Consider the following 25,203-nt stretch of genomic DNA (forward strand, 5'->3'; position numbering starts at 1 on the left):
TGTATATCTCCTAGCTGTCCTGGAACTTTCTCTACAAAGACCAGGCTGATCTTGAACTCAGAAATCTCCTGCCTCTGCTTCTCAGGGGCTGGATTAAGGGTGTGCCCACCATGCCCAGTCCCCTTACATAATTGTAAAATACCCATGTGCTCTCACAGTTTCAGTTCTCTCCAGTAAATTTACTCAACGGCTCCCCATGTATTCCTAGGGATGTCATTCATCAGTTCATGCTGAACAGTGCAGACAGTGGTACAGTTTCTGGGTCCATCCAACAGCTGTTATCCTTCATCCTCAAAACAGAGTCAAAAGCTACTTGTAGAGTCTCCTAGGGTAGTGAAAATCCACTGTTTCATACAGTGTGGAGTAACTTAGCATAGGGCATCGCCTGACCTCAACACCAGACAGACAGGAAATCTTTATTCATCTGCCAAAGTCAGATAGAGGCCGAAGCTTCTTTCCTGTGGGGAGATCTGCTCTAGAGGAACAGAGACAATGTTTGATCTGTACTTGGGCCAGGCTGAAATGATGTCTGTTAACCCTGTGTTAGGCATGATTCTATTTTTTTTTTTTTTTTTTTTTTTTTTTTTGTGGTTCTGGAGTTTGTATAGGCAAGGCACTGTATCACAGAGCTGTCTCCAGCCCCTGAGCTGGCAACATTGTCTTCATTTCTCAGATAAGGAAACTGAGTTCAAGTTATTTGGCCAGAGATCCATCTTTTAACACAGAAATCTCAAAGTCTGTGTTTTTGCCTATTAAACTTTCAGTGCAGCCGGGCAGTGGTGGCTCGCGCCTTTAATTCTAGTACTTGGGAGGCAGAGGCAGGCGGATTTCTGAGTTCGAGGCCAACCTGGTCTACAGAGTGAGTTCCAGGACAGCCAGGGATACACAGAGAAACCCTGAACTCTGCTTTTTATAGCACAGTGAAGTTTGATGGTGGGTCAGTGTGTACATATGTCCAGTCATCCTCACCTCACCATCTCTGTGATGGGCGGGATAAGTACAGTTCCAGGACCCTTAAGGTTTCTCGAAGTGATGAATGGTGTAATTGAAATCATATGATTAGTAAGTGCCAGCAATTGTTTAGATCACTTTCTGAATTAAAGGTTCTTGGTACCAAATAGAGTTAATTTTTAAAGAAAAAGATTCCCATCAAAACCCAAGTATTTTCAGACTTGAAACATCCCTCTTTAGTTCTCCACTAGAAAGTTTCTGGTAGCAACATTTGAAGTTGAAGTTAGTATTTGATACTTAGATTGAACACTTTCTCATTCTATATTGGAATTGTCTCAGAGTTTCTATTGCTTTGATAAACACTATTGACAAAAGTCAACCTGAGGAGGAAAGGATGTATTTCATCTTATACTTCCAGATAACAGTTCATCACTGAGGCAAGTCGGGCAGGAACCTGAAGGCAGAAGTCTTGGTATTGGCTTGCTCCTCATGATTTACTCAGTCTGCTTTCTTACAGCACCCAGGACCACCAGCTCAGTATGGCACCACCCACGGTGGGCTGGGCCCTCCCACACCAATCAGTAATTGGGAAAATGTGCTATAGACCTACAGGCAACTCTTTGTTTGTTTTTTATTTCTTTTCAAGACAGAGTTTTCTGTATAACAGCCCTGGCTGTCCTGGAACTCACTTTGTGGACCAGGCTAGCCTCAACTCACAGAGATCTGTAGGCCTCTGCCTTCCGAGTGCTGGGATTAAAGGCAAACACTGGATTGAAGGTAGCCTACAGGCAACTCCAATGGAGACATTGTTTTCAGTTGAGAGTCCCTCTTTCCAAATGACTCGAGCTTGTGTTAACATGACATAAAACTAACCAGACAGGAACCACATGAGTTTTTTAAAGTTACTTTTGGTATGAGTCTACTTGGGATGTAGAACATAATATTAACAGAACAAAAATCTATCCAGACCAAAGAAACGTATCAGTGGCAAGTTCCTTTAGTAATATATAGGTCATCCCTTATGTCTGGATCTTAAATGATTGTCATGAAATTGTTAACAGTGTTGGTGATTCTAGCTGGGTTTGAGAAAGGCATATAGGCGTGTCTTAACCAAGTCTGTTGGTATACCCATTTAATCTCAATAGTCAGGAGGCAAGAGGCAGGTGGATCTCTCTGACTTTGAGGCCAGTCTGGTCTACAAAACTAGTTCCAGGACAGCCAGGACTGTACAGAAAAGCCCTGTCTCAAAAAATCAAACCAAACAAACAAACAAACAAACAAACAAAGCAAAAGGCTATGGTTAGTCTGTATTATATACTTTCTACTACTTGAACTGTTAAAGGTAGATAGATAGATAGATAGATAGATAGATAGATAGATAGATAGATAGATAGACAGATAGGTAGATGAAGTTGCCTATCTATCTGGAATGCGAGTCTGTAGTACACTGCAGTTCAGTGTCTTATTTTAACTTTTAGGTTGTCACAGTGAGCTGTTTATATCTGCTTTGTTGTATTAACCTGGGTGAAGTGGAACACACGTTCTTTGCCTATTTTCCTCTTCCTAAGGTTGTGGGTTTTCCAGGATTGGATATGCTAAGTCTAACAGCTGTATCTTAACAGTCTCTTACCATTTTTGCCTAGAGCCCAGATGCCAGTTGACATCTTTTATCATTAGGCAAAGTGCTTTCTTCAAAGAAACTTTCAGAAAACATTTAGGCAGTTATTTGCATTTGGATAAGTATATAAACAAAGAGGACCTAGACCCACCACACATACGTAGCAGATGTCCAGCTTGGTCTTCATGGGGGTCCTCCAACAACTGGAGCTCTGTTGCCTGCCTGTAGACCAATTCCTCAACTGGGCCTCCTCGTCTGGCTTCATTAGGAGAGGATGCACTTAGTCCTGTAGTGACTTGGTGTGCCAGGGTAGGGTGATACGCAAGGGAGGCCCCCCTTTCTCAGAGGAGAAGAGGATGGGGTGGGGGTAGGGGCTCGGTAAAGGGGGGACCAGGAGCGGGGGCTTCAATCAGGATATAAAATGAATAAGTAAATTAATTAATGGGAAAAATATGGACAAACAAATTTTTGTTTGTTTTTCACTCGCTACTTTGCTCAGCTGATCATAAACTGTGGGCAGGAAAAAAATATTTATATTAAATATGGTTCTTTGCTTTCTCCACCTCTCTTCTCAGCTCTTTCCCTAGGAAATTGTTTTGTGGAAGATTTTCCAAATAATTAGTGGATGGTAGTTAACTCATTAGTCTAATGCAGCAAAATATACTACTTCACACTCAAGAGTTTCACCTGCTCTGACTTTAGGAGCCAAACAAGACCTCACCCTATCTTTAACTTTGCTAACATGGAGTTAGTGTGACTAGAGAGAACTTCAAGAGAGATCATGGGAGCTCAAGTCTTTTACTGCACGCTGGGTTCCTCTGGCCTTTTGCCCAGATAATGGAAGCATTTAAAAGCAAACAAAAACCAACAGTTCTCTGCCAAGAAGCGTAAGTGCAGCTGCTAAAATACAGAGCCTGACTTAGCTCCTGTCTATTTCTGGTTGTCCCTAGTTTCGTGTGTGACATCGGTCTCCACAGCAGTCTGTGTGATACTGATACACATATCCATCTTACAGCTAGAGAAACTGAAGCTTACAAAACTTGCCCAGGACCACCCTGCTTTGAAGCACTACAATTTGTAACCCTAGCAGATGAGTCAGAATTGAAAGGGAAGTTAGGAAAAAAAAAAAAAAAAGATCAGGAACACAGTGGTACCCGCTAGGCATCAGGGATCCATCACAGCACAGCACCATCTGCCACTCTTCTGCCTCTCTGCTTCCCCCTGTGGGGGAGTTTGTCAACTGCTGCCTGCTTTTGTCTTTCTTTGGAAACTCTTCCTGGTTGGTAGCCTCCTCTCAGGTTTCACTGTCCCAGCAGCCAGCAAGTGAAGAGGATGCTGAGGTTCTGCTTTCCACTAAGACCAACACCAGTGGCCAGCAGTGTTTGGGTGCTGCCTAGCAGAGTTCACTTGAGGTTTCTCGAAACCTAGGAACTTAAAGTCCAGTTTCCACATGAGGACTTCTGGAGATTTCTGAATGTGTTGTAAAACCTGATCTCAACTGAAGTGATTGTCTAACAGAACCTGCCAGCTCTCAGGGGCAGTCAGAAGACTGTCTCAGGGACAACTTTCCTTAACTTGCTAGCTAAACTGGTCCTGTGGGGTCTTCAGGCCTTGAATTTACCTTTCTGGGCAGAGTTTCAATATCATCATTCCATTTCTTTGTGTATGAGGGAAAGTATGTTTTTGATTTTTTTTATCTTTGTTCTGCCTTAGATTATTTTTGTTAGACTGTGGAACACTGGGGCTGAGATATAGCTTAGTCCCTTAAGAATACTCACGGTTCTTTCAGTTCCTAGTACCCAGATAGCTCACAACTGTCTGTAACTCTGTAACTTCAGTCCCATGGAATCTGATGTCCTCTTCTGGTATCAGCAGATACTCACATTTGTGTGCAATACTCTATATGCACATACACAGAAATAATTAAAAATAAAATAAATCTTTTTTTTTTTTTTTTTTTTTTTTTTTTTGATTTTTTCGAGACAGGGTTTCTCTGTGTAGCCCTGGCTGTCCTGGAACTCACTCTGTAGACCAGGCTGGCCTTGAACTCAGAAATCAGCCTGCCTCTGCCATATATATATATTTAAGATTTTAAAGTGTTTTTTTTAAAGATTTATTTTATTTATTTTATGTGTATGAGTACACTGTAGCTGTACAGATGGCCATGAGCCATCATGTGTGTGGCTGCTGGGAACTGAACTTAGGACCTCTGCCAGTCCTGTTCGCTCTGGCCCAGCTCGCTCATGACTGTCTTCAGATGCACCAGAAGAGAGCGTCCGATCTCATTACGGGTGGTTGTGAGCCACCATGTGGTTGCTGGAATCAGAACTCAGGACCTTCAGAAGAGCAGTCAGTGCTCTTACCCACTGAGCCATATCGCCAGCCCCCTACATTTTTTTTAAAAGTTCATATTTCTTAGTAGTTTTTAAAAAGATTTATTTTGCCAGGCAGTGGTGGCTCATGCCTTTAATCCCAGCATTTGGGAGGCAGAGACAGGCGGATTTCTGAGTTCCAGGCCAGCCTGGTCTACAGAGTGAGCTCCAGGACAGCCAAGGCTATACAGAGAAACCCTGTCTTGAAAAACCATTAAAAAAAAAGGCTAATATAGGTACTTAAAAATATTCGAGCATTTGACTCACTGAATTTTCCCTTACAACCTTTTTTCTGAAGTTGAATTGATTCTTATGAGATGATTGAGTTTAGATTCAATATCTTATATTTTTTTAGATTAAAAATATTTCTAAATGTGCTCCAGGAAGACGGGCCAATGACAAACTCTGTTTTTGTTGTTACAGGTGTTCCAGGACTTGGGGACTGAAGTACTGTCTGGAGCAGCCAAAGGCTACAACATATGTCTCTTTGCCTATGGGCAGACGGGCTCTGGGAAGACATACACCATGCTGGGAACTCCAGTGAGTACTGGCACTGAAGTGAACTATCTTCTAATGCCACAAAAAAAAAAAAAAAAAAAAAATCTGATTCTTGCATTGTCCTGACCACTGTGATATGTAATGTGACCTTCATGGTCAACATTAGTGAGATTAATGACCCTCTTCTCTATTAACAATGGGACTTTACCACTTTAACTGAGTGGTCAACTTTGTATAATTAGCTTCTTTTTGTGAAACCTTGAAAAGCCAGAATTTCATGGTTCTCTTTGACAAAAGTCCTTATTGGTCCTGCTGGAGATGCATATCATTTCCAGGTTCATCACTTGAAGCTTAATTCTTTGGGGATTGCTCTGGGCTAAATCTCAGTGCTATACAAAGATGAGACTGCTGTGTCCAAGTTTAAAAGTATTAAAGCAAGCTGGGAACTTTTAAAAGTATATAGAGTGTAGTGCAAGTTGTTTTTTAATCACCGAGAATTAAGGGGATAATTCTAGGTGTGGTAGTGCATGCATTTGGGAATAGAAGCAGATAAATCAATCTCTGTGAGTTCCCAGCCAGCCAGGGATGTGCACTAAGACTCTGTCTCAAAACAAATAGCAGCTTCAAAAATAAAGTTAAAAGGATAGTATTTCTTAATAATACCCTTTCTAATGCTAGCTAGGTGTGGTGGTGCATACCTTTGATCCCAGCAGAGGCAGGAGGATCTCTGTGAGTTCAAGACCAGCTTGGTCTACAAAACAAGTCCAGGATAGCCAGGACTCTGTTACACAGAGAAATCCTGTCTTGAAAAACAAACAAACAAAAAAGACTACCCTTGGGGCTGGTGAGATGGCTCAGCGGGTAAGAGCACCAACTGCTCTTCGGAAGGTTGTGAGTTCAAATCCCAGCAACCACATGGTGTCTTGCAACCACCCGTAATGAAATCTGACGCCCTCTTCTGGTGTGTCTGAAGACAGCTACAGTGTACTTATTTATAATATAAATAAATCTTTAGAAAAAAAAAAAGAAGGCTACCCTTGGTATTAGATTTAGAAGTATGCTAATGAGATGACTCGGGCAGTGGTTGACAGATAACGTTGCATAGGGACAGTATGAAATATCCACTTCTCTGGGAAGTGTTTCCTCATTGTTTCCTTTGCCATGAGTAGTGTGGTTTCAGATATTTGAAATTAAAAGAAGAAACTGCCACTGGGAAGTAGTGGCACATGCCTTTAATCCCAGCACTTGGGAGGCAGAGGCAGGTGGATTTCTAGTTCGAGGCAGGTGGATTTCTAGTTCGAGGCCAGCCTGGTCTACAGAGTGAGTGAGTGAGTTCCAGGACAGCCAGGGCTACACAGAGAAACCCTGTCTCGAAAAACCAAAGGGAGAAAAAAAAAAAGCAGAAGAAATTGCCCATTGAACCAAGGGGAATAAAACCTTAAACTCTTGGATATGAGGTAGAGTAAATAAAATAACAGCTTCTTTGAATTTCTGCACAGTTTTGCAGAGGGTGTTCATTCATGTGTCCTATGTGTAGGGATAGCAGTAGGGATGTAGAGGAGACCACATTAGTAGTGTGAATGTATCCAAGCATGATAAAGTTCACTGCAGGAAAGCACATGTCTAGGTTTGCCTGTTTCTCTTATTTGTCTTATGGTGATAATCTGCCCCTCATCTGTATGTTCCTTTTGTCAGTGTCTCCTGAAAGTGCCAGCCTGTAGTCTTCTATATACTTCTATAGAGGCTAGCTAACACACCCACTCATCCTGTGTGCTCAGGGACTCCAGGTTTCCAGGTGCTCTGTGGTAAGAGGAGGGCATGTGGGCAGTGCCCTGAGTAAAAGTAATGCTTTCTTTTTCTTGTCACCAGGCCTCTGTTGGGCTGACTCCGAGGATATGTGAGGTATAGATTCTCTTTTGGTCATGTACTCCCACAATGGGTTTCCTATGTCAGCTTCCTTCAGGAAAACCTAACCCTCTGGTTTGTGCAGGGTCTCTTCATCAGGGAGGATGACTGTGCCTCGCTGCCGTATTCCCGTAGCATAAAAGTAAGGTAAGAGCTCGAGCTCCAGACCCCTAGATGTCCCATTTCCACTCCAGATTCCACATTTCCAGCTCCTTTCACTTAGAGTCATCAGAGAGATGGAGAAAATCTGCAGAGGACACATCATGCAGTATAGGAAATGGGGAACATACTTAAGCCTTTGCGTTGTCTCGGACTAGCCCATTAGGTTCCTTCAGTGCCTCTGTTCTCCCTCACTGCCTGTAGTCTCATTCTTGCTTTTGGGATTCCCCCTAACTCTTATTGGCTCATTCTGTAGATTTCAGACCACCTTCCCAGACTAATGCTAGATCCAAGATATTTTTGTCGGACAGCATCATGCTATGTAACTTAGGCTGACCTCGGATTCTTTATCCTGTTGTTTTATCCTCCCAAGTGTTGTGGTTGTAAGCATGATCCTCCATTGCCTGACAAAATAAAGTTTTACCAAGCTGCAGTGAGAAAAATATTGATACATGATTACCAGGTTTTCTTTTCTTTTTTCTTTCTTTCCTTTTTCTTCTTTTTCTTTTTCATTTTTTTAAATAATTTTATTTGTATGAGTATACTGTAGCTATCTTCAGACACACCAGAAGAAGGCATCGGATCCATTATAGATGGTTGTGAGTCACCATGTGGTTGCTGGGAATTGAATTCAGGACCTCTGAAAGAGCAGTCAGTGCATCTCTCCAGCCCTCTTTTTTTTGTTGGTTTTTTTTCCTCCCTCCCTCCCTCCCTTCCTCCCTCCCTCCTTCCTACCTTCTTTCCTTTCTTTTTTTTCCTTTCTTTTCTGAGACAGGGTTTCTCTTTATAGCCCCAACTGTCCTATAACTGGCTCCGTAAACCAGGCTAGCCTCAAATTCATAGAGATCAACACACCTCTGCCTTCTGAGTACTGGGATTCAAGGTGTGCACCACTACTGCCTGGCTTTACTAGTTTTTTGTTAAACCCTGTATTCTCCTTCCTTTTTTACCTCCTCTCTTCTCTGCCTGTTATATGTATGTAATCATTATTGGTTTAGTCAAAAATGAAATAGATTTCTAGAAAGTATAACATCTTGTTCACAGTTTTGATGTGTAAAACAGATCAGAGCTGTCCAGCTTACAGCAGGGCCAGGGATGGGACCTTCACGTTTAATTTCCTCTGTTGGCTTAGTAGTGGTCTTTGAGATGAAGCATTCAAGTTTATGAGCTTATGGTGTATTGGAACCATTCTCATTCAAAGCACCACAACTAGCCACCCCTCCCCCAAATAGTACGAGGTTGGTGAGCTAGGGACCAAGCATTTAAATGCCTGAGACTATGGGGGACATTTCTTGTTCAAATTACCACAAGTACATATACTGCTTTTATTTCCAGCATTCGTGTCTGATGGTTCATAACTGCCTGTAAATATAATCCAGGGGATCAGACTCCTTCTGGCCTCTAAGGGCACCAGCACTTGTATGTGCACCTCCCCCATACATATTAGAGAACAGACAGAAACCAGAATAAAAGAAGGATCACATTTGAAAGTCATTCATTGAAAGCTAATCTAAAATTGGCACTGAGGTTATAGACTGGGATATAATGGTAGCCAGTGGTCTAAACCTTGCTGTGCAGATGGAAAAAGACACTTAAGGGTGTCTGGCTTCAACCTGGCTTGGTTGAAGTCTTAAGGTTATCAAAGCCAGAACAGGAAACCAGAACCTTTTGGTTCTCAATTTAGTGTTTTTCCTTTTTCTTCAGAATGTAATTGTCTTGTCTTTTTCTATGTCTTTAGTTTCCTAGAAATCTACAATGAACGGGTGAGAGATCTTTTGAAGAAATCCAATGAAAATAAGTCCTATACCTTAAAGGTCAGGGAGCACCCAGAGATGGGGCCCTATGTCCAAGGTGAGCTTCTGTGATCTTGAGAACTGGAGAGCCACTGGAGGTGTAGGACGTTTTCCTAATATTTGATAACTTTCTCAGCACCTGTAGTGATGGCTTTCTGTGCGCTGGCTACTGTGCTGGACTTTGGATGTATGCTGATACGCTGACATGACATGGCCCTGCCTTCACAGACAAGCTTAAATTCTGGTGGAAGTGTCATAAGACTAACAACTACATGTTGTGATGAAGGTTTATAAAGTAGCTAGATACAGTGATTGAAAAGACCTCTGAAGCTGGGTGGTGGTGGTACACACCTTTAGCCTCAGGACTTGGGAGGCAGAGGCAGGTGAATTTCTGAGTTTGAAGCCAGTCTATTCTACAGAGCAAGTTCCAGGACAGCCGAGAGAGCCAGAGTTTTTGTTGTCTCAAGACACCAAAAAGAGAAGGAGGAGAAGGAGGAGGGAGAGGAAGAAGAGGTAGTAGAGGTGGAGGAAAGACCCCTGTAATCCCAGAAGGTCGATTTTTGTGAGTTCGAAGTCAGCCAATCTAAAGAGAGAGTTCCAGGACAGCCAGGGCTACACAGAGAAATGATATATTTTTTTAAAAATTTTTTTAAAGATTTATTTATTATTATAAATAAGTACACTGTAGCTGTCTTCAGAGGCACCAGAAGAGGCCATCAGATCTCATTATGGGTGGTTATAAGCCACCATGTGGTTGCTGGGATTTGAACTCAGGACCTTCGGAAGAGCAGTCGGTGCTCTTACCCACTGAGCCATCTCACCAGCCCAAGAAATGATGTATTAAAAGACCAGAAAGAATAAACTTAAAATAAAAAAAAAAGATTCAGGGATGGAGAGCTGGCTCAGCGGTTAAGAGCACTGACTGCTCTTCCAGAGGTCCTGAGTTCAAATCCCAAAAACCTCATGGTAGTAGCTCACAACCATCTGTAATGGGATCCGATGCCCTCTTCTGGTGTGTCGGAAGACAGCAACAGTGTACTTATATAAGTAACAAATAAATAAGCCTTTAAAAAAAAAAAGATTCTTGGAACATGCAGGCAACTGAACCTCTGTGTGTGGCCGAGAGAAGCTCTTTTGGCAGATCTGACAGGTAACAATTGATGTTAAGCCTGAAAGGCTCATAGGAGCCAGTCCTGGGAAGACAAGTAGAGTCAAGCACTGACACTGGAGTTGGGTACCATCTCTCTTTTACTTTATTAGCCTGGGTTCAGCAATTTAGGAGGAACAATTGTGCTCCTTTAAGGAGTAATGTTATACCCTTTTGTTGTGGGGTGTAACCAGAAAAAAACACTTGGACAATAGGTTCAAGCAATAGAAAGCCTTTATTAGCCAGCAGACAATTGCACTAGGTATTCAGAACCCAAGTACAGTCCTGAACCTTTCTCAGAGTGGGCCTTTTTTAAAAAAAGATTTAATTATTATATATGTAGTGCTTTGTCTACATGTATGTGAACTGCCATGTTGTTGCTGGGAATTGAACTCAGGGCATCTGGAGGAGTAGCCAGTGCTCTTAGTCTCTAAACCATCTCTCCAGCTGTCAAGGTAGGGTTTTTAAGCACAGAAAAACAAACAAGCAAGCAAGCAAGCAAACAAACAAAAACCACACCTCAGCAAGAACAGTCAGCCAAAATAGAAGGATAGTGCTTAGTGACTTTCTTGGAACTCTGGACCGACTGCTCTTCCAAAGGTCCTGAGTTCAAATCCCAGCAACCACATGATGGTTCACAACCATCTGTAACAAGATCTGATGTCCTCTTCTGGAGTATGTCATTTAAATAAATATATCTTAAACCAACAAAAAAACAAAGGCAAAAAAATATTGAAGGGGTGGGCAATTTGGGTGTGCTTGTCCCTTGATTCCTGGAACATTGGTCAGGAAATTGCTTGCAGCTACTCACCTGCAGTTTAGTCACTATTTAAATTTGTCAGTTTTTGCTATACATTTGTTTAGCAGCAGACCTCTGGCACTGTCTTGTCCCCAGGGCTCTGATACTCAGCATAGGTTCTCTAGCACTGGTAAATGCTGTAGGTGGCTTTGCCATAAGGATTTTCTTTGTGTCCATAGGCTCACTTCCACCTGTCTGAAGCCTTCACATTCTGTAATGGCTTGTCCTAGCCTTTCTTCACCCACAGAGCCCACCCTGACCGCTGCTCCGATCTGCCCAGCATGTTTGTCTGTCTCCTGTTTCTGTCGAGTTCGTCTATACTGTGTCATATAATGCAATTTTATGTCGTAAACTGTGAAAGAAGAGAAACATATTTACTATGTATTTTGTATGCTAAACTGAGTCTGCCACCTTGTGGGGAAAATACCACCTTCCTATCAGGAGTTTTGCGAGGCCCAGCAATAATATAAGAAGAGGACAGGATTTCTTATGACTTCTGTAGTAAAGCTGTAAGGAAGATGTTGTTGTAAGCATGGCCACTGCATAATTCTAAACTATAATCTTTGTGTGTTGGGTCACTTGACAAGAGATTTCAATACATATTTATTAATTTTTTTATCTGAGTAATCTTATTAGTCAGGATTCCCCATTCTAGCTTAGCAAGTGATATAAGAATGATAAGTAAATTAAAAAATTAAAAAATAATTAGAGATGGCAAGATGGCTCATTGGGTCTAGAGGTTTTTGCGGTCAAACCTGATGACCTGAGTTCACTCCTGGATCCTATCTGGTAGAGGGAGAAAAGCGACTCCTGTAAATTGTCTTGTGACTGCACATGCACAGTGTGGTGGGCCTGCATTTAAACTCTATAGGAAATAATAGATAAGTGTGGGAAGAAGCATGACAGAAGCCTACAAAAGTTAGTTTAACAGAAATTTCATGTGATTTATTTTCTCCCTCTTCAAGGTCTGTCTCAGCATGTTGTTACCAACTATCAGCAAGTTATCCAGCTCCTGGAGGAGGGGATAGCAAACAGGTAAAATGTTTGTTGGGTGGGGTGTTTCTGCAGCCTGTTTTTGCCATCCTGTGTTCCCCTGTCCTTTGGAGAGCATGGACAAAGGAGAGTGTGGGGGCCACCTATGCAGTGATGTCTCTGAACTTCTCTGCAGTGTACAACCAGGTCTTCTCAGATCAAGAACGTGGCTAAGTCACTGCTCTTAGCACAACAAAGGAAATGAAGTTTGTTCTGGATATAATAGTATTGAGTAGTACTGTCTTCTCAGCTTGGCAAAGATGAATATAGGATAAAATGACTCATAAAACCATTTTTCCTAGAGTTTTCCGTTCTTGTGAGGTTTAGGCAAGTGAACTTTGTAAGAGAGTAACTTCCATGCCCCTAAAGCTCCTGTGTGGTGTGATAACATTCCATGTTTTCAGCTACTGTGAGGACTTAAAATATTACTAGTCAAGGCCTAGGGGGAAGCTGTTTTCCCTGGGAGGAAATATTCATAGTCTTATATTTATCCTGTTAATACTAGGCCCTTTAACTAAATAAACAAAGGAAAAAACTTAAATTTAACATTCTAGTCCCAGAATTTCATGGAACTTTCTCAAGAGAACTTTTGCCTGGTCTTCAGGATAAGCTGAGCTCTCGAATTATTAGGAATTATGATTCAGGCTGGGCAGTGGTGGCACACGCTTTTAATCCCAGCACTTGGGAGGCAGAAGCAGGTGGATTTCTGAGTTCGAGGCCAGCCTGGTCTACAGAGTGAGTTCCAGGACAGCCAGAGCTGCACAGAGAAACCCTGTCTCGAAAAACCATATATATATAAAAAAAAAAGAATTATGATTCAGGCTGGAGAAATGGCTCAGCCGTTATGAGCACTGACTACTCTTCTGAAGGTCCTAAGTTCAAATCCAAGCAAACACATGGTGGCTTACAACCATCCTTAATGAGATCTGAAGTCCTCTTCTGGTGTGTCTGAAAACAGCTACAGTGTACTTATATATAATAAATAAATAAACCTTTAAAAAAAAGAATTATGATTTAAGCTCCAGCTGCATATGTAGCAGAGGATGGCCTTGTTGGTCATCTATGGGAGGAGAGGCCCTTGGTCCTGTGAAGGCTCGATGCCCCAGTGTAGGGGAATGCCAGGTCCAGGAAGTGGGAGTGGGTGTGTTTGTGAGCAAGAGGAAAGGGAGGGTACAGGGTGTTTTTGGAGGGGAAACCAGGAAAGGGGATACCATTTGAAATGTAAATAAAGAAAATATCTAATAAAAAAAAAGAAAGAAAAAGGGAAAAAAAAGAATTATGATTCAAGCTGGGTGTGATGGTACATACCAAGTGGACCTTTGTAAATTTGAGGTCAGCCTGGTCTACATAGCAAGTTCCGGGGCAGCCAAGGCTACACAGAGATACCTTAGAGATTGGAGACTTAATTCAGTAGTAGAGCAATTGAGTTTGGTCCCCAGCTCCAGGGAAGAAAAAGAAAAAAAAAAAAAAGAGTCCTTGTCTCAAAAAAAACAAAACAAAAAACAACAAAAGTTAAGAGGCAGGGGGCACGATGATGCCTGCCTGTAATGCCAGCAGTGGGAGAGGCTGAGGCAGGGTGAGTCTGTTTGAGACTTGCCTAGGCTGTATGTTTGAGGACCAAGGTTCAATTTTCAGCACACAGTGAAGGCTCACAGCAGTCTGTACCTCCACTTCCAGGCACATGAAGCCTCTTTTGACCTTTTCAGGCACCAAGTATATATATTAATGGTGCACATATATACATATATATTCATACATGTACAATAAAAAAATCTAAAAATTTTTTTGAAAAGATAAATAAAAAGGAGTGTGAGGAGCTGGGGTATAGTTCAGTATGAGCCCAGCACTGTGGAAACCAGATGTGATGATGCACAGCTGTAATTCCAACATTCAGAGATAGAAGTAAGGACAGAAGGTCAAAGCCCATCTCAGCTACATACTTGAGGCCAACGTGGGCTACGTGAGGGGATAGGAACTGGAATGTGACTCAGTGGTAGAATGGTTGCCTAGCATGAGCCCTAGGTTTACTCCCAAGTGCCAACAAGCAAACAAATGAAATAAATATAAGAGTGAGATTCGCTGGGCAGTGGTGGCCCACGCCTTTAATCCCAGCACTTGGGACGCAGAGGCAGGCAGATTTCTGAGTTCGAGGCCAGCCTGGTCTACAGATTGAGTTCCAGGACAGCCAGGGCTCCACAGAGAAACCCTGCCTCAAGAGTGAAATTCATGTAATCCTCTGCTTCCTTGAGTTATAGGAACATCTAGATTTGTAGCCTTTTCTGTTTTCTAGATCCTTAGAGAAGTCTGTGAAATGGTCTGACATAGTTTTAACCAGAAGAATCGTTGCCCTGGATTTAGATAAGGAGAGATTTAGTGGCTTTAGGGATTAACACTGGGATGGATTTCTAAGATCTGCCGTGAGCGCCACATTTAAACATGGCTTCAGCGGAATTCAAGATCCTAGTTCCAAAGGCTTTCTGACACTGTTAGATGAATCCTCTGCTTTATAGCTTAGCTGTCTGTGAGGCTTCAGCAGTGTACGTACTACCCACACTTGTGTTTCTTTATATGTGTGCTGTTGTTTTTTTTAAATATTTATTTACTTACTTGTGTATGTGTATATATAGACTCAATGTCAAGTGTCTTTCTCTATTGCCTTCACCTTACTTTGGAGGCAGGGTCTCTTACTGAATTTGGAGCTCACTGATTGGCTAGACCAGCTGCTTAGCAAGCCCTCTGAGATCTTCCTGCCTCTACCTCCTAGCATTGGGGTTACAGACCTGTGCCACCATGCCTAGCTTTTTATGTCAGTGCTGAGGGTCTAAGCTCACTTTACTCACTGAGTCCTCTCCCTGGCCTTGTTTCTGAATGATACAGGGTCTGTGAAAGCTGGCCTCAGACTCAGTCCTGCTGTGCTCCTCTTTCAGGTGCTGGGATTTCAGGTGTGGATCATCATTACCAATATAAGTCACTGTTTTCATTTAAAAAGGCCTATCTTGGGGCTGGTGAGATGGCTCAGCGGGGAAGAGCACTGACTGCTCTTCTGAAGGTCATGAGTTCAAATCCCAGCAACCACATGGTGGCTCACAACCACCCGAAATGAGATCTGATGCCCTCTTCTGGTGCATCTAAAGACAGATACAGTGTATTTACATATAATAAATAAATAAATCTTTTAAAAAAAAAAAAGGCCTATCTTTGGGATATTGTTCCAGATTGATAACACCCAAGTATTCTCATTTTACACTTGATTTTCTTTTTAGAATTTCAAAACTGTTTTAGTGTTAGCTGGTATGGAACCACTCTCCCTGTTATTGTCAGATAACAGCCCCTTCAGGGTTGCTTCTGCCACCTTTGGACTACTTTTTTAAAATTTTATTTTATATGTATGGTTGTCTTGCCTGAATGTATGTGTACCACATGTGTGCTGTGCCCACAAAGGCCAGAAGCAGATGTCAGATCCCTGGAGCTGGAGTTACAGACGGTTGTGAGCTGCCACGTGATTGCTGGGGATTGAACGCAGGTTGTCAGGCCTGGCAGCAGGTCCCTTCACTCACTAAACTCAGAGGTCCCACCATGCTTACTTACATGGTCCTTGCATTAACTGTTTTGCCTTGTGTCCACAGGATCACAGCAGCCACCCATGTTCACGAGGCCAGCAGCAGATCCCATGCCATCTTCACTATCCACTACACACAGGTCCGTTGCTCCTCCTTACTGGAGACTTTCTTTCTCTTCTTGTGTCTTGTGATTACTTTCTTGCATACCTTTCGCTTTGTTCTCCTCCTACCTTTATATTTACATATGCTCTAATACAATTTTCTTCTTTAATAGCGTCTGCTTATCTTTTGCTCAGAACAGCTCAGAATACTTCCACACTTATTAGGTCAGCATGGGCTCGTCTAAAATGAAAGTCAAGGTTGCAATGAAAGCGTATATTAAAATGAAAAAAAGTATAAAGTTCACTTCCAATATGATGGAGTGAGAAGACTGACAGGCACAAGTTCCAAAGGCAAAAACTATTTCTGAGTACTGAGAGACTAGAGGCATAGTGCAAAGTACGTGCCCCAGGATGTGCAGGATGCACAGATCCATGGTATTCATGACATGGCTTCCCCCATGCCCACTCTCATCTCTAGCTGCTCTAGTGAGGAAGTTCATTACAAGTTAAGGCTTGAAGATGAGCAATGGCCACTGCTGCCTTCAGAGTGGCTCACTTGATTTTGTGTGGCTAGTTATAATGAGAACCTTGCGGGAGCCAGGAACAAGCAGATCAGTGACCACCTTAGCTTTAGATGTGGATCCTTTCAGGTAAGTCATGAACTGCCAGACTGGGGAATTAACAGGGAATTCTGAGAGGTGATACAGATATGGTAGGTTTAATAATACCGTGGTATTGTGGGCATTCGAAGCCATGTACATATACAGCAGAGGCTAATTGGACCTGTGGAGCTGGAGAGATGGCTTAGTGGTTAAAAGTCTGTACTGCTGTCCCAGAGAGCAGAGCCCAGAGCCCATCATTCATGCCAGACAGATCATAACCACACGTAACTTCAGGGGATCCAGCTTCCGCCTTGGTTGTGAAGTAATAAAGAACTCTGAAAAACGGAGTTCTGGGAGTGTAGAAATAAAGTTTCACAGTAGAATAAGAGAGCCATATTCCAGTTCCTGTAAGCAGCAGCTTCAAACACTGAGAAGCTGTGTGCCATCGTACCCAAGGACATGTTGTAAAAAACAAAGTTCTGGTGGTCAGAATGTTGAGACAGAATAACCAGGCCATTCTAAGCTAAGTAATGCCAAAACAAAAATAACTGGTGGTTGCAATGACGTTAAGATCCATGAAAACAAGATTAGCAATTCTTGAAAGAACCCCCCAACCCCTCTTCTGGTGAATTTCGAAAAAGACCACAAACTGTCACCCTGACCTTCGTGATGACAATCCTCCTACCACCTAGTTACTCAGCCCCTTCCCAGAGACTTTTCAAGGCCAGGTGCAGAGCTTGATAGGTAAGTTGGCTGACTAAGCCAAGAAGAGCCCCCTGAGCAAGCCAACCAATGCCTGAAGAGATCCTTTGTCCTGTGTTCCACCAATCAAAGTGGACCATCTAACCTGTTACTGGAATCTGCCATCTGTAAGGTATAAAAGCTGTGTGCTTTCTGAATTCGGGATTGACCCCCCCTCACCCCGTGAGAGTGGGCAACCCCATGTATGTGGATCAATAAACCTCATGTTATTACAATGAACTATTGTCAATCTGTGTTCTCTGGGTTGAGCCCAGTTTACAACAGTTGCTAGCACTCCCTCCAAACAAATTTAAAAATAAAAAAAAAATCTTTTTAAAAAAAGGCTAATTAGATCAGAGCCACCCACGCAGTCCTGATTTGACTGAGCCTGTACGTATTTATAGAGGAAGCACAAATGGGCTCTATGGCTAATGAATACTGAAGTATCCTGAACCTTTAATGCATTTCCCTGCTGACATGCTGACATCAGCAGAGACTAGAAGTCTTATTGAATGAAAACATGGAAGTATTTGGGAGGTGCAAACAGGAAGATCAGGAATTCAAAATCAGTCAAGTTCAAGGCCACCAGGCATGTTGGCACACGCCTTTAATCCAGCATTTAGGAGGGAGAGACAGGCAGATCTCTGTAAAAGTGAGTCCTGAAACTCACTCTGTAGACCAGGCTGACCTTGAATTTAGAGATCTGCCTGCCTCTGCTTTTGCCTATTGTGTGCTGGGATTAAAGGCAAGTGCCACCATTGCATGATTACCATGGATAAAATTTTAAAGAGTTTTTACATTATATATTGACAAGGCTAGTGTTCTGTAATCCTGTACATGTATAAAATGGCACAATTTTAGAAAGGACCAGCGGTTTCTTTAAAAGTTAGATAATAACCTAATCATATGATCCAGGCAACTTTTCCTCCTAGGTATCTGTGATGTTTGTATATGCTTGGCCCAGGAAGATCTAGAGGGTTGGCCTCTATTTAGTTATTAAAAAACTAAACAAAGTCTTTCAAAAGATTACAAAACAAGTCTAGAGTATACTAGAGGGTGTGGCCCTGTTGGAGTAGGTGTGTCACGGTGGGTGACTATCTTCCTGAAACTTGCTCTGTAGATTGACCTTGAACTCAGAGATCTTCTTGCCTTAGTCTCCTGGGATTGAAGGCATGTATACCTTGGCTGGGCCTAAGCTTTTCATGGCTACTATGCCTCAAGATCTCTATGCCAAGATCCAGGTCAGAAACTTGTGTCTTCCAGCCTCAAGGTCTGGATCACAGGTGAGCCCTCCAATTCTGGATTGTAGTTCATTCCAGATATAGTCAAGGTGACAACCAGGAATAGCTATTAGAGTATCTAACCAACAGACCAGAAAACATATCCATAAAAGACCTATATACAAATATTTATAGCAGCTTTATTTGTAACTGTCAAAACTACAAATGCCCAATGTCTTTTGAGAAGTAAATAATAGATAACCATGACATATAAATCTATACAATGGAATACTGAGTAAACACAAACTGACTGACACATGCTTGTGGTAGTTTGAATACACTCATTTGTTTGAATGGTTGGCCCTATATAGGGAGTGGCACTATCAGGAGATGTGGCCTTGTTAGAAGTGTGTCAAAAACAAAAAAAAAAAAAAAAAAAAAAAAAAAAAAAAGAAAGAAAGAAAGAAAAAAAGAAGTGTGTCATTGTGGGGGCGTGCTTTGAGATCTCCTATGCTCAAGCTGAGCCCAGTGTGGCACAGTCCCCCTCTGCTGCCTATGAATAAAGATACAGAACTCTCAGCTCCTTTTCCAGCACCATGTTTGCCTGTATGCTGCCATGCTTCCCACCGTGATGATAATAGACTAAACCATTGAAATATAAACTAGCCCCAGTTAAACGATTTCCTTGGTCATGGTGTCACTTCACAGTGATAAGACTCTAAGACAATGCTTCAGCATATTTGAGTCTCAAAATTATGCCCAGCCAAAAGAAGCCCAATATTGTATGATTCTAGTTTTATGAAATATCCCAAAAGGCAGATTTATATAAAGCATTGACTAGTGATTACTTGAGCTGGAGATGGGAGCAGAGATTGATTGCAAACACAGTTGGAAGAAATTGGGGGTCATTGGAAATGTTCTAAAAGTTAATTTTGATGATGAAAGGCACAGCACTGAACTTTTATAGTCTGGAAAGATGGCTTCAGCAGTGAAGAGTGTGCAAAGGATCGGATTCTGTTGCCAGCCCCAAGCTCAGGCCGCTCACAACCTCCTGGATCTCGAGGTGCAGGGGAATCTGACATTGTCCAGACCCCTCGGGTACCTATACTCACATGCATGCACCCACATGGAGACAAATACACACACACACACACACACACACACACACACACACACAATTTCAAACTAAAATAAGTCTTTCAGAAGATTGCAAAACAAGCCAGGCATGGTGGTAAACGCCTTTAATCCAGCATTCAGGAGGCAAATCTCCTGAGTTCAAAGCCAAACTGATCTACAGAGTAAGTTCCAGGCCAGCCAGGGAAACCCTGTCTGGAAACAACAACTACCACAAAATTATAAAACCAACCCATATTGATTTAGGGGAAGAGAAAACATAGGACCAGTTTGTTAGAGGTGGCTAAGTGCTCCTGAATGGAACTTGTTAAATTCTTGCCATAGATAGTTAGCATGCTGTGACTGACAGAATAACAGAGCTGAGCAAAGGTTATCATACTTTCTGTGATTCTTTGCTGGTGAAAGTCAGAGCCCCCCCAATTGGCTTGCTTGATGAGTTGGACTAACATCCCTAGTGTCCCCCCAAAACTCTGCCAAGGCCTATCTGGAGATTCGCCCTGCTCAGTGTAAGTCGTGCTGATGATTTTAAAAGTCGTGCTGATCAGATGGTGGGTGTTCATCTGATTCAGAACAAGTCACTTGGTTAGGACTTTACCTATGGGGGAATGCAAATCATTCTGAATAATAGCTTTAAATGGGCTTTGTCCTTAGGCAATCCTACAGAACAACCTCCCCTCGGAGACTGCCAGCAAGATCAATCTTGTGGACCTAGCAGGCAGGTAACTGGGATTTCAAAGCTAAGAATTATTGCTCTCTCTCTTTTTTTATTTATTTATTTTTTATTTATTTATTATATGTAAGTACACTGTAGCTTTCTTCAGACAGCACTAGAAGAGGGCGTCAGAACTCATTACGGGTGGTTATGAGCCACCATGTGGTTGCTGGGATTTGAACTCATGACCTTCTGAAGAGCAGCGGGTAAGAGCAGCTCTTACCCGCTGAGCCATCTTCACCAGCCCCGAATTATTGCTCTCTTAACAGTGGCCTGTAGCTTGCCCACTTTACACGGGATAGGCATGGTACTGCCTCGTTTTGCCTCGTTTGAATTTTTTTTTTTAAGATTTATTTTATTTATTTTATTTGTATGAGTACACTGTAGCTGTATAGATGGCCATGAGCCATCATGTGTGTGGCTGCTGTTGAACTCAGGACCTCTGCCGGCCCCGCTTGCTCTGGGTAATTTACTGCAGCTGTCTTCAGACGCACCAGAAGAGGGCGTCCGATCTCATTACGGGTGGTTGTGAGCCACCATGTGGTTGCTGGGATCTGAACTCAGGACCTTCGGAAGAGCAGTCAGTGCTCTTATCCGCTGAGCAAGCTTGCCAGCCCTCGTTTGAATGTTTTAATCATCCTGAGATTACAAAAGAAGGAACTCTTGAATGCCAGCTCGAAGGTTACAGCGAGTCAGGAACTGGGAAACTCTTCCATATCCTGGGTTCTTAGTCTGAACTGTCTGTTGGAACCTTTAAAACTTCCAGAGCATACCTTAGAGACTGGGGGATCTCTGGGTTTGAGGCTAGTCTGGCTACAGAGTTCCAGGACTGCTGGGGCTATTCAGAGAAACCCTGTCTCAAACCCCACCCTACCCCCCAAAAAAACCCCAAAACAAAAACACTGAAATCTTATGCCTCAGATCAGAGTAAGGCGGTTATGTGGGTGAGGCAAAGGTGAATATCAATTTTATGTAACTGTTTAGTCCCAGACAGCAATGGGGTGAGGGTGGGCAAAGCTGAGTCCTGTCTGAAAGCATGTCAGCTAACCAAATTTGTAGAGTTTCACTACTTGCCATTACTCTAAACATTACTTTTGAGATGGGCATAATAGTTACCTACCTTTAATCCCAGCACCTCCGAGGCAGAGACAGGCTGATCTCTGAGTTCCAGGTCAGTTTGTGTTTTAAACCTGTCTTTTAAAAAAAGGGGGGGGGGAGTTAGAATTTTCAGACACATGACAGTTAATGACACAGAAAAAGTAAATCATTAAACCTTCAAAAAAAACCCCTTCAAAATATGAATTTAAAGCAAGTTTTTCCCTATGAAAGATTGCTACCATCAATACTGTAGATAAGCATTGTTTGGCCTAAAATGCTCTGGCAGCTCCTCCTTGCCCCGCAAAAAATCACTAGCAAGATTTACAAGGGGACCTGTGTGGAAGCAATCCTAGTCTTACATCCCATACTGGCTGGGACTCTGTGCAGACTTGACTGCTGAAGGAAAGCCTTGCAGGCAACTCCAGACCATCATGGTTGCCAGTAAGTGGGATGCTGGATCTGCTTCTGTTTGTATCCAGAAAGAGAAGTGTTGAGGATGACACAGGCGAGAGTAACGCAAGAGAAACTGATCCTATGGGTGTGTTAGAACATGACTGGCCCAGCAGCACTGCGGAGTCTCGTGTGCTTTGTTTTTACTCTTATTGGTCTGTTTTAGTGAGAGAGCTGATCCCAGTTACTGTAAGGACCGGATTACTGAAGGCGCCAATATCAACAAGTCCCTTGTGACTCTGGGAATTGTAATCTCCACTTTAGGTATTTTGGTAATGGACTTGGGGTGAATGGTATTGGGAGGGAGACTTTGGAAAAGAACTCATACTATTTTCATTTTGTCAAAATGTGGTAGACGCTTACAAAGTTATTTTTGGGTAAGATTACATTTTGAGAATGAAAACCTGTTGTTTTTGGCATATAAGTGACCAACATTCTAGAATCATGTTAAAATAATCCATATCATAATTCAAAGTCTGAACTTAGACTTAAAAGCCTCCTATCATATGTAGAAAAGGAGTATGATACTCAGTCTATGTTCTGTAATCATTGTTTTTAGAGTATTTGCTTCATAACACCTTCAGTATTCTACTTTTGTTTAGCTTTTCTACTTTTGTTTTTTATCTCTTAAGCCCAGAACTCACAAGTGTTCAGCAGCTGCCAGAGCCTCAGTAGTGCAGCCAGCAGTGGGGGTGACAGTGGGATTCCTAGCACCACGTCTGGGACCAGCAGCGGAGGACGACCTGCAAGGAGGCAGTCTTACATCCCATACCGGGACTCTGTGCTGACCTGGCTGCTGAAGGAGAGCCTTGGAGGCAACTCCAAGACCATCATGGTTGCTAGTAAGTGGGATGCTTCCGTTTGGAGCTGGTGTTGTGTCCAGAAAGTGCACTGACCACTTATGCTCCTCAATCCCTCAAGAGTACATTCACAGCAAGACTAGTGAGTAAGAGGGAGGGGCCCAGAGTATTGCTCATCTTTATCCTTCTACCTCAGCTGTGTCCCCTGCACATACCAGCTACAGTGAGACCATGAGTACAATGAGATATGCATCCAGTGCCAAAAACATCATCAACAAGCCACGGGTGAATGAGGTAAGACCTTCATGGAAGACCTGGTCTGACATCGTTTGAAGTCTCCTTATTGTTTTCTGTTTTTGTTTTTTTTTTCTCATTATTTCTGTCATATTCAGTGTCTCTGTTGCGGTGATAAAACACTGATGAGAAGCTGGATCTGTCACCTTTCTGTTGCTGTGATAAAATACCATAACCAAGGCAGCTTAGAGAAGAAAGAGTTTATTTGGGACTTATGGTCCCAGAGGGTTAGAGTCCATGATAGTGGAGTAACAGAAGCAGGTAGAATGTGTCCAGAGCAGCTGCTGAGAGCTTACATGCAGGAGGCAGCGAGAACTAGCTAGAAATGGCTTTAAAACTTCAAAACCCTCCCATAGTGTCTTATTTCCTCCAGCAAGGCCATTATCTCCTAATCCTCCCCAAACAGCCACCAGCTGGTGACCAAGGATTCAAATGTCTTGATTTATGGGGGATATCTCATTCAAAACACCACAAAGGGGTTATCACATATACAGATTGCAGTCCACCATCGAGGGAAGCCGAGGCAGGAACCTGGAGTAACTCAGTTTACTGGATTGCCCTCCATGGCTCACTCAGCTTGATTTTTTTTTTTAATACACTCTAGACCACCTACCCAGAAGTGGCACTGTCTATAGTCAGCTGGACCCTCCCCATCAACCATTTAACCAAGAAAATGCCCCCATGGACTTGCCTACAGTTCAGTCTGAGAGACATTTTCTCAGTTGAGGTTTCAGTTTTCCAGATGACTTTAGCTTCTGTCAAGTTGACAAAAATCTAAGGGGCACAATTTTCATCCCAAGTTGCCTTCTGTAAACGATGTACTTTCTCCCAATGATGTGCCCTGCCTTCCTCTGATCTCTCTGCAAATCATTTTTTATGACAGTTTCCTTTAAACATTTGTTTCTTTAAGGCCATTCCTCTTAAGGTCCCTAGTGTTTGATTGCCACTTAAAGAAAGGTCATTTGGAACCTTAGGTTTGATGCTTTAATTTTTAATTGATACTGATTTGTGTCTAGGTTTTATTATATAAATTTAAGTTGACTTCTCTTTTGAGAAGAATTAGAAGTGTAAGGAACTTGTGGTTTTGAAAGCTGAGTAATCACAAGAAAACCGTGAGCATTTCGAATGTTCCTTATCTCTTGGAGATTCAGTGAACTGCTGGTGGACAGACATACCTAGGGGCTGTTTTCAAAGGCAATGTGATTAGGCAAGTATCAGATTTAGTCATCAAACAGGAGGATTAGCATTTGTGAGTGAGCTTCCCCACATGCTCTAATGTGGTGATTTTCAAAGTTCATATGTAAAAGAATCACCTGAAGAGTTTGTTAAACATAATTGAGCCCCAACCCCCAAGAATTGTTTCCTTGAGTGGGTCTGGAATTTGCATTTGTCCCAAGTTCTTGGATGAGGCTGATTGTACTCTAGGTCCTGGGATTATACTTTGAGAAGTCACTCCCAAAGAATAACCCCATTCTCCAGAAGAGCACTTCCTAGCCTTTTGGGACCTGTTATGAGCCAATGGTGACTGAGTTCTCTGTGTTTCAGGATGCGAATGTGAAGCTCATCCGAGAACTCAGGGAAGAGATTGAGAGGTTGAAAGCCATGTTGCTAAACTTTGAACTGGTATGATGGCCGTTAATACTCTTCTATATTCCAGTGATGGTCTTGTATCTCAAATACTTGGAGCCTGCCATACTCTGTGTTTTCAAGTTTTATATTATTATTGTGTATTTGTATGAACATGGGTGTATAAATGTACGTAGAGGTCAGAGGACAACTTTTAGGAGTGGTTCTCTCCTTCCAACTTGCTCTCTGGGGCTAAAACTCAGGTTGCCTAGCATGAATAGAAGGAGCTTCGGCCTGCCTAGCCATCTGGCTGGCCCTGTGCTTTATATTTTCAGTTGACAGTGATGGAGCAAAGGCAGAAGGATCCCCCTGATTTCTCTGTGTGGCTTCAGATGAGCTAGATGGCCTTTCCTTGTGTCATCTTTTGTCTAGAGGATATTTGCTTTGCTGAAATTGGGTCCTAGAGAAAGATTTATTTCATTTCTCCTCCTTTGTACTCATATGAGCCCAAATACCAAATGCCTCTGACTTCTTTCTTCCGTCAGTGGTGAAGTCTTTGCTTTGTCTATACTTTATCCTTCTTAGGTGCAATGCATTGGGATCTACCTGTAGGTCATACCAAGAAAACATCAGAACTTGTTCTCTCCCTCC

At 42.5% G+C, this 25,203-nt stretch overlaps 1 protein-coding gene and 1 long non-coding RNA gene across 4 annotated transcripts in view; one reads left to right on the forward strand and one right to left on the reverse strand.

The window, feature by feature from the left end:
* Positions 1-25,203, forward strand: part of Stard9 (StAR related lipid transfer domain containing 9) — an 89,833-nt gene that overhangs the window by 26,513 nt on the left and 38,117 nt on the right. For 2 of the 3 annotated variants that reach the window (XR_004118805.1, XM_031371569.1), the window contains exons 4-14: positions 5,365-5,481; positions 7,309-7,341; positions 7,430-7,491; positions 9,242-9,354; positions 12,208-12,277; positions 15,901-15,973; positions 20,284-20,351; positions 22,059-22,156; positions 22,525-22,734; positions 22,889-22,986; positions 24,532-24,609. Coding sequence is in view for 2 of the 3 variants with exons in the window: in XM_031371569.1 (XP_031227429.1) it covers positions 5,365-5,481; positions 7,309-7,341; positions 7,430-7,491; positions 9,242-9,354; positions 12,208-12,277; positions 15,901-15,973; positions 20,284-20,351; positions 22,059-22,156; positions 22,525-22,734; positions 22,889-22,986; positions 24,532-24,609 (1,020 nt within the window). In the remaining variant the exon portion in view is untranslated. The remainder of the gene's footprint in view (positions 1-5,364; positions 5,482-7,308; positions 7,342-7,429; positions 7,492-9,241; positions 9,355-12,207; positions 12,278-15,900; positions 15,974-20,283; positions 20,352-22,058; positions 22,157-22,524; positions 22,735-22,888; positions 22,987-24,531; positions 24,610-25,203) is intronic. The other variant, XM_031371570.1, reaches the window with a different exon arrangement.
* LOC116090772 overlaps positions 25,006-25,203 on the reverse strand; it is a 9,745-nt gene continuing 9,547 nt past the window's right edge. Inside the window, exon 4 of the long non-coding RNA XR_004118812.1 lies at positions 25,006-25,158. This is a non-coding gene — a long non-coding RNA (uncharacterized LOC116090772). The remainder of the gene's footprint in view (positions 25,159-25,203) is intronic.

This window comes from Mastomys coucha, unplaced genomic scaffold (assembly GCF_008632895.1).
Source record: "Mastomys coucha isolate ucsf_1 unplaced genomic scaffold, UCSF_Mcou_1 pScaffold15, whole genome shotgun sequence".
In the NCBI taxonomy this organism is placed as follows: domain Eukaryota; kingdom Metazoa; phylum Chordata; class Mammalia; order Rodentia; family Muridae; genus Mastomys; species Mastomys coucha.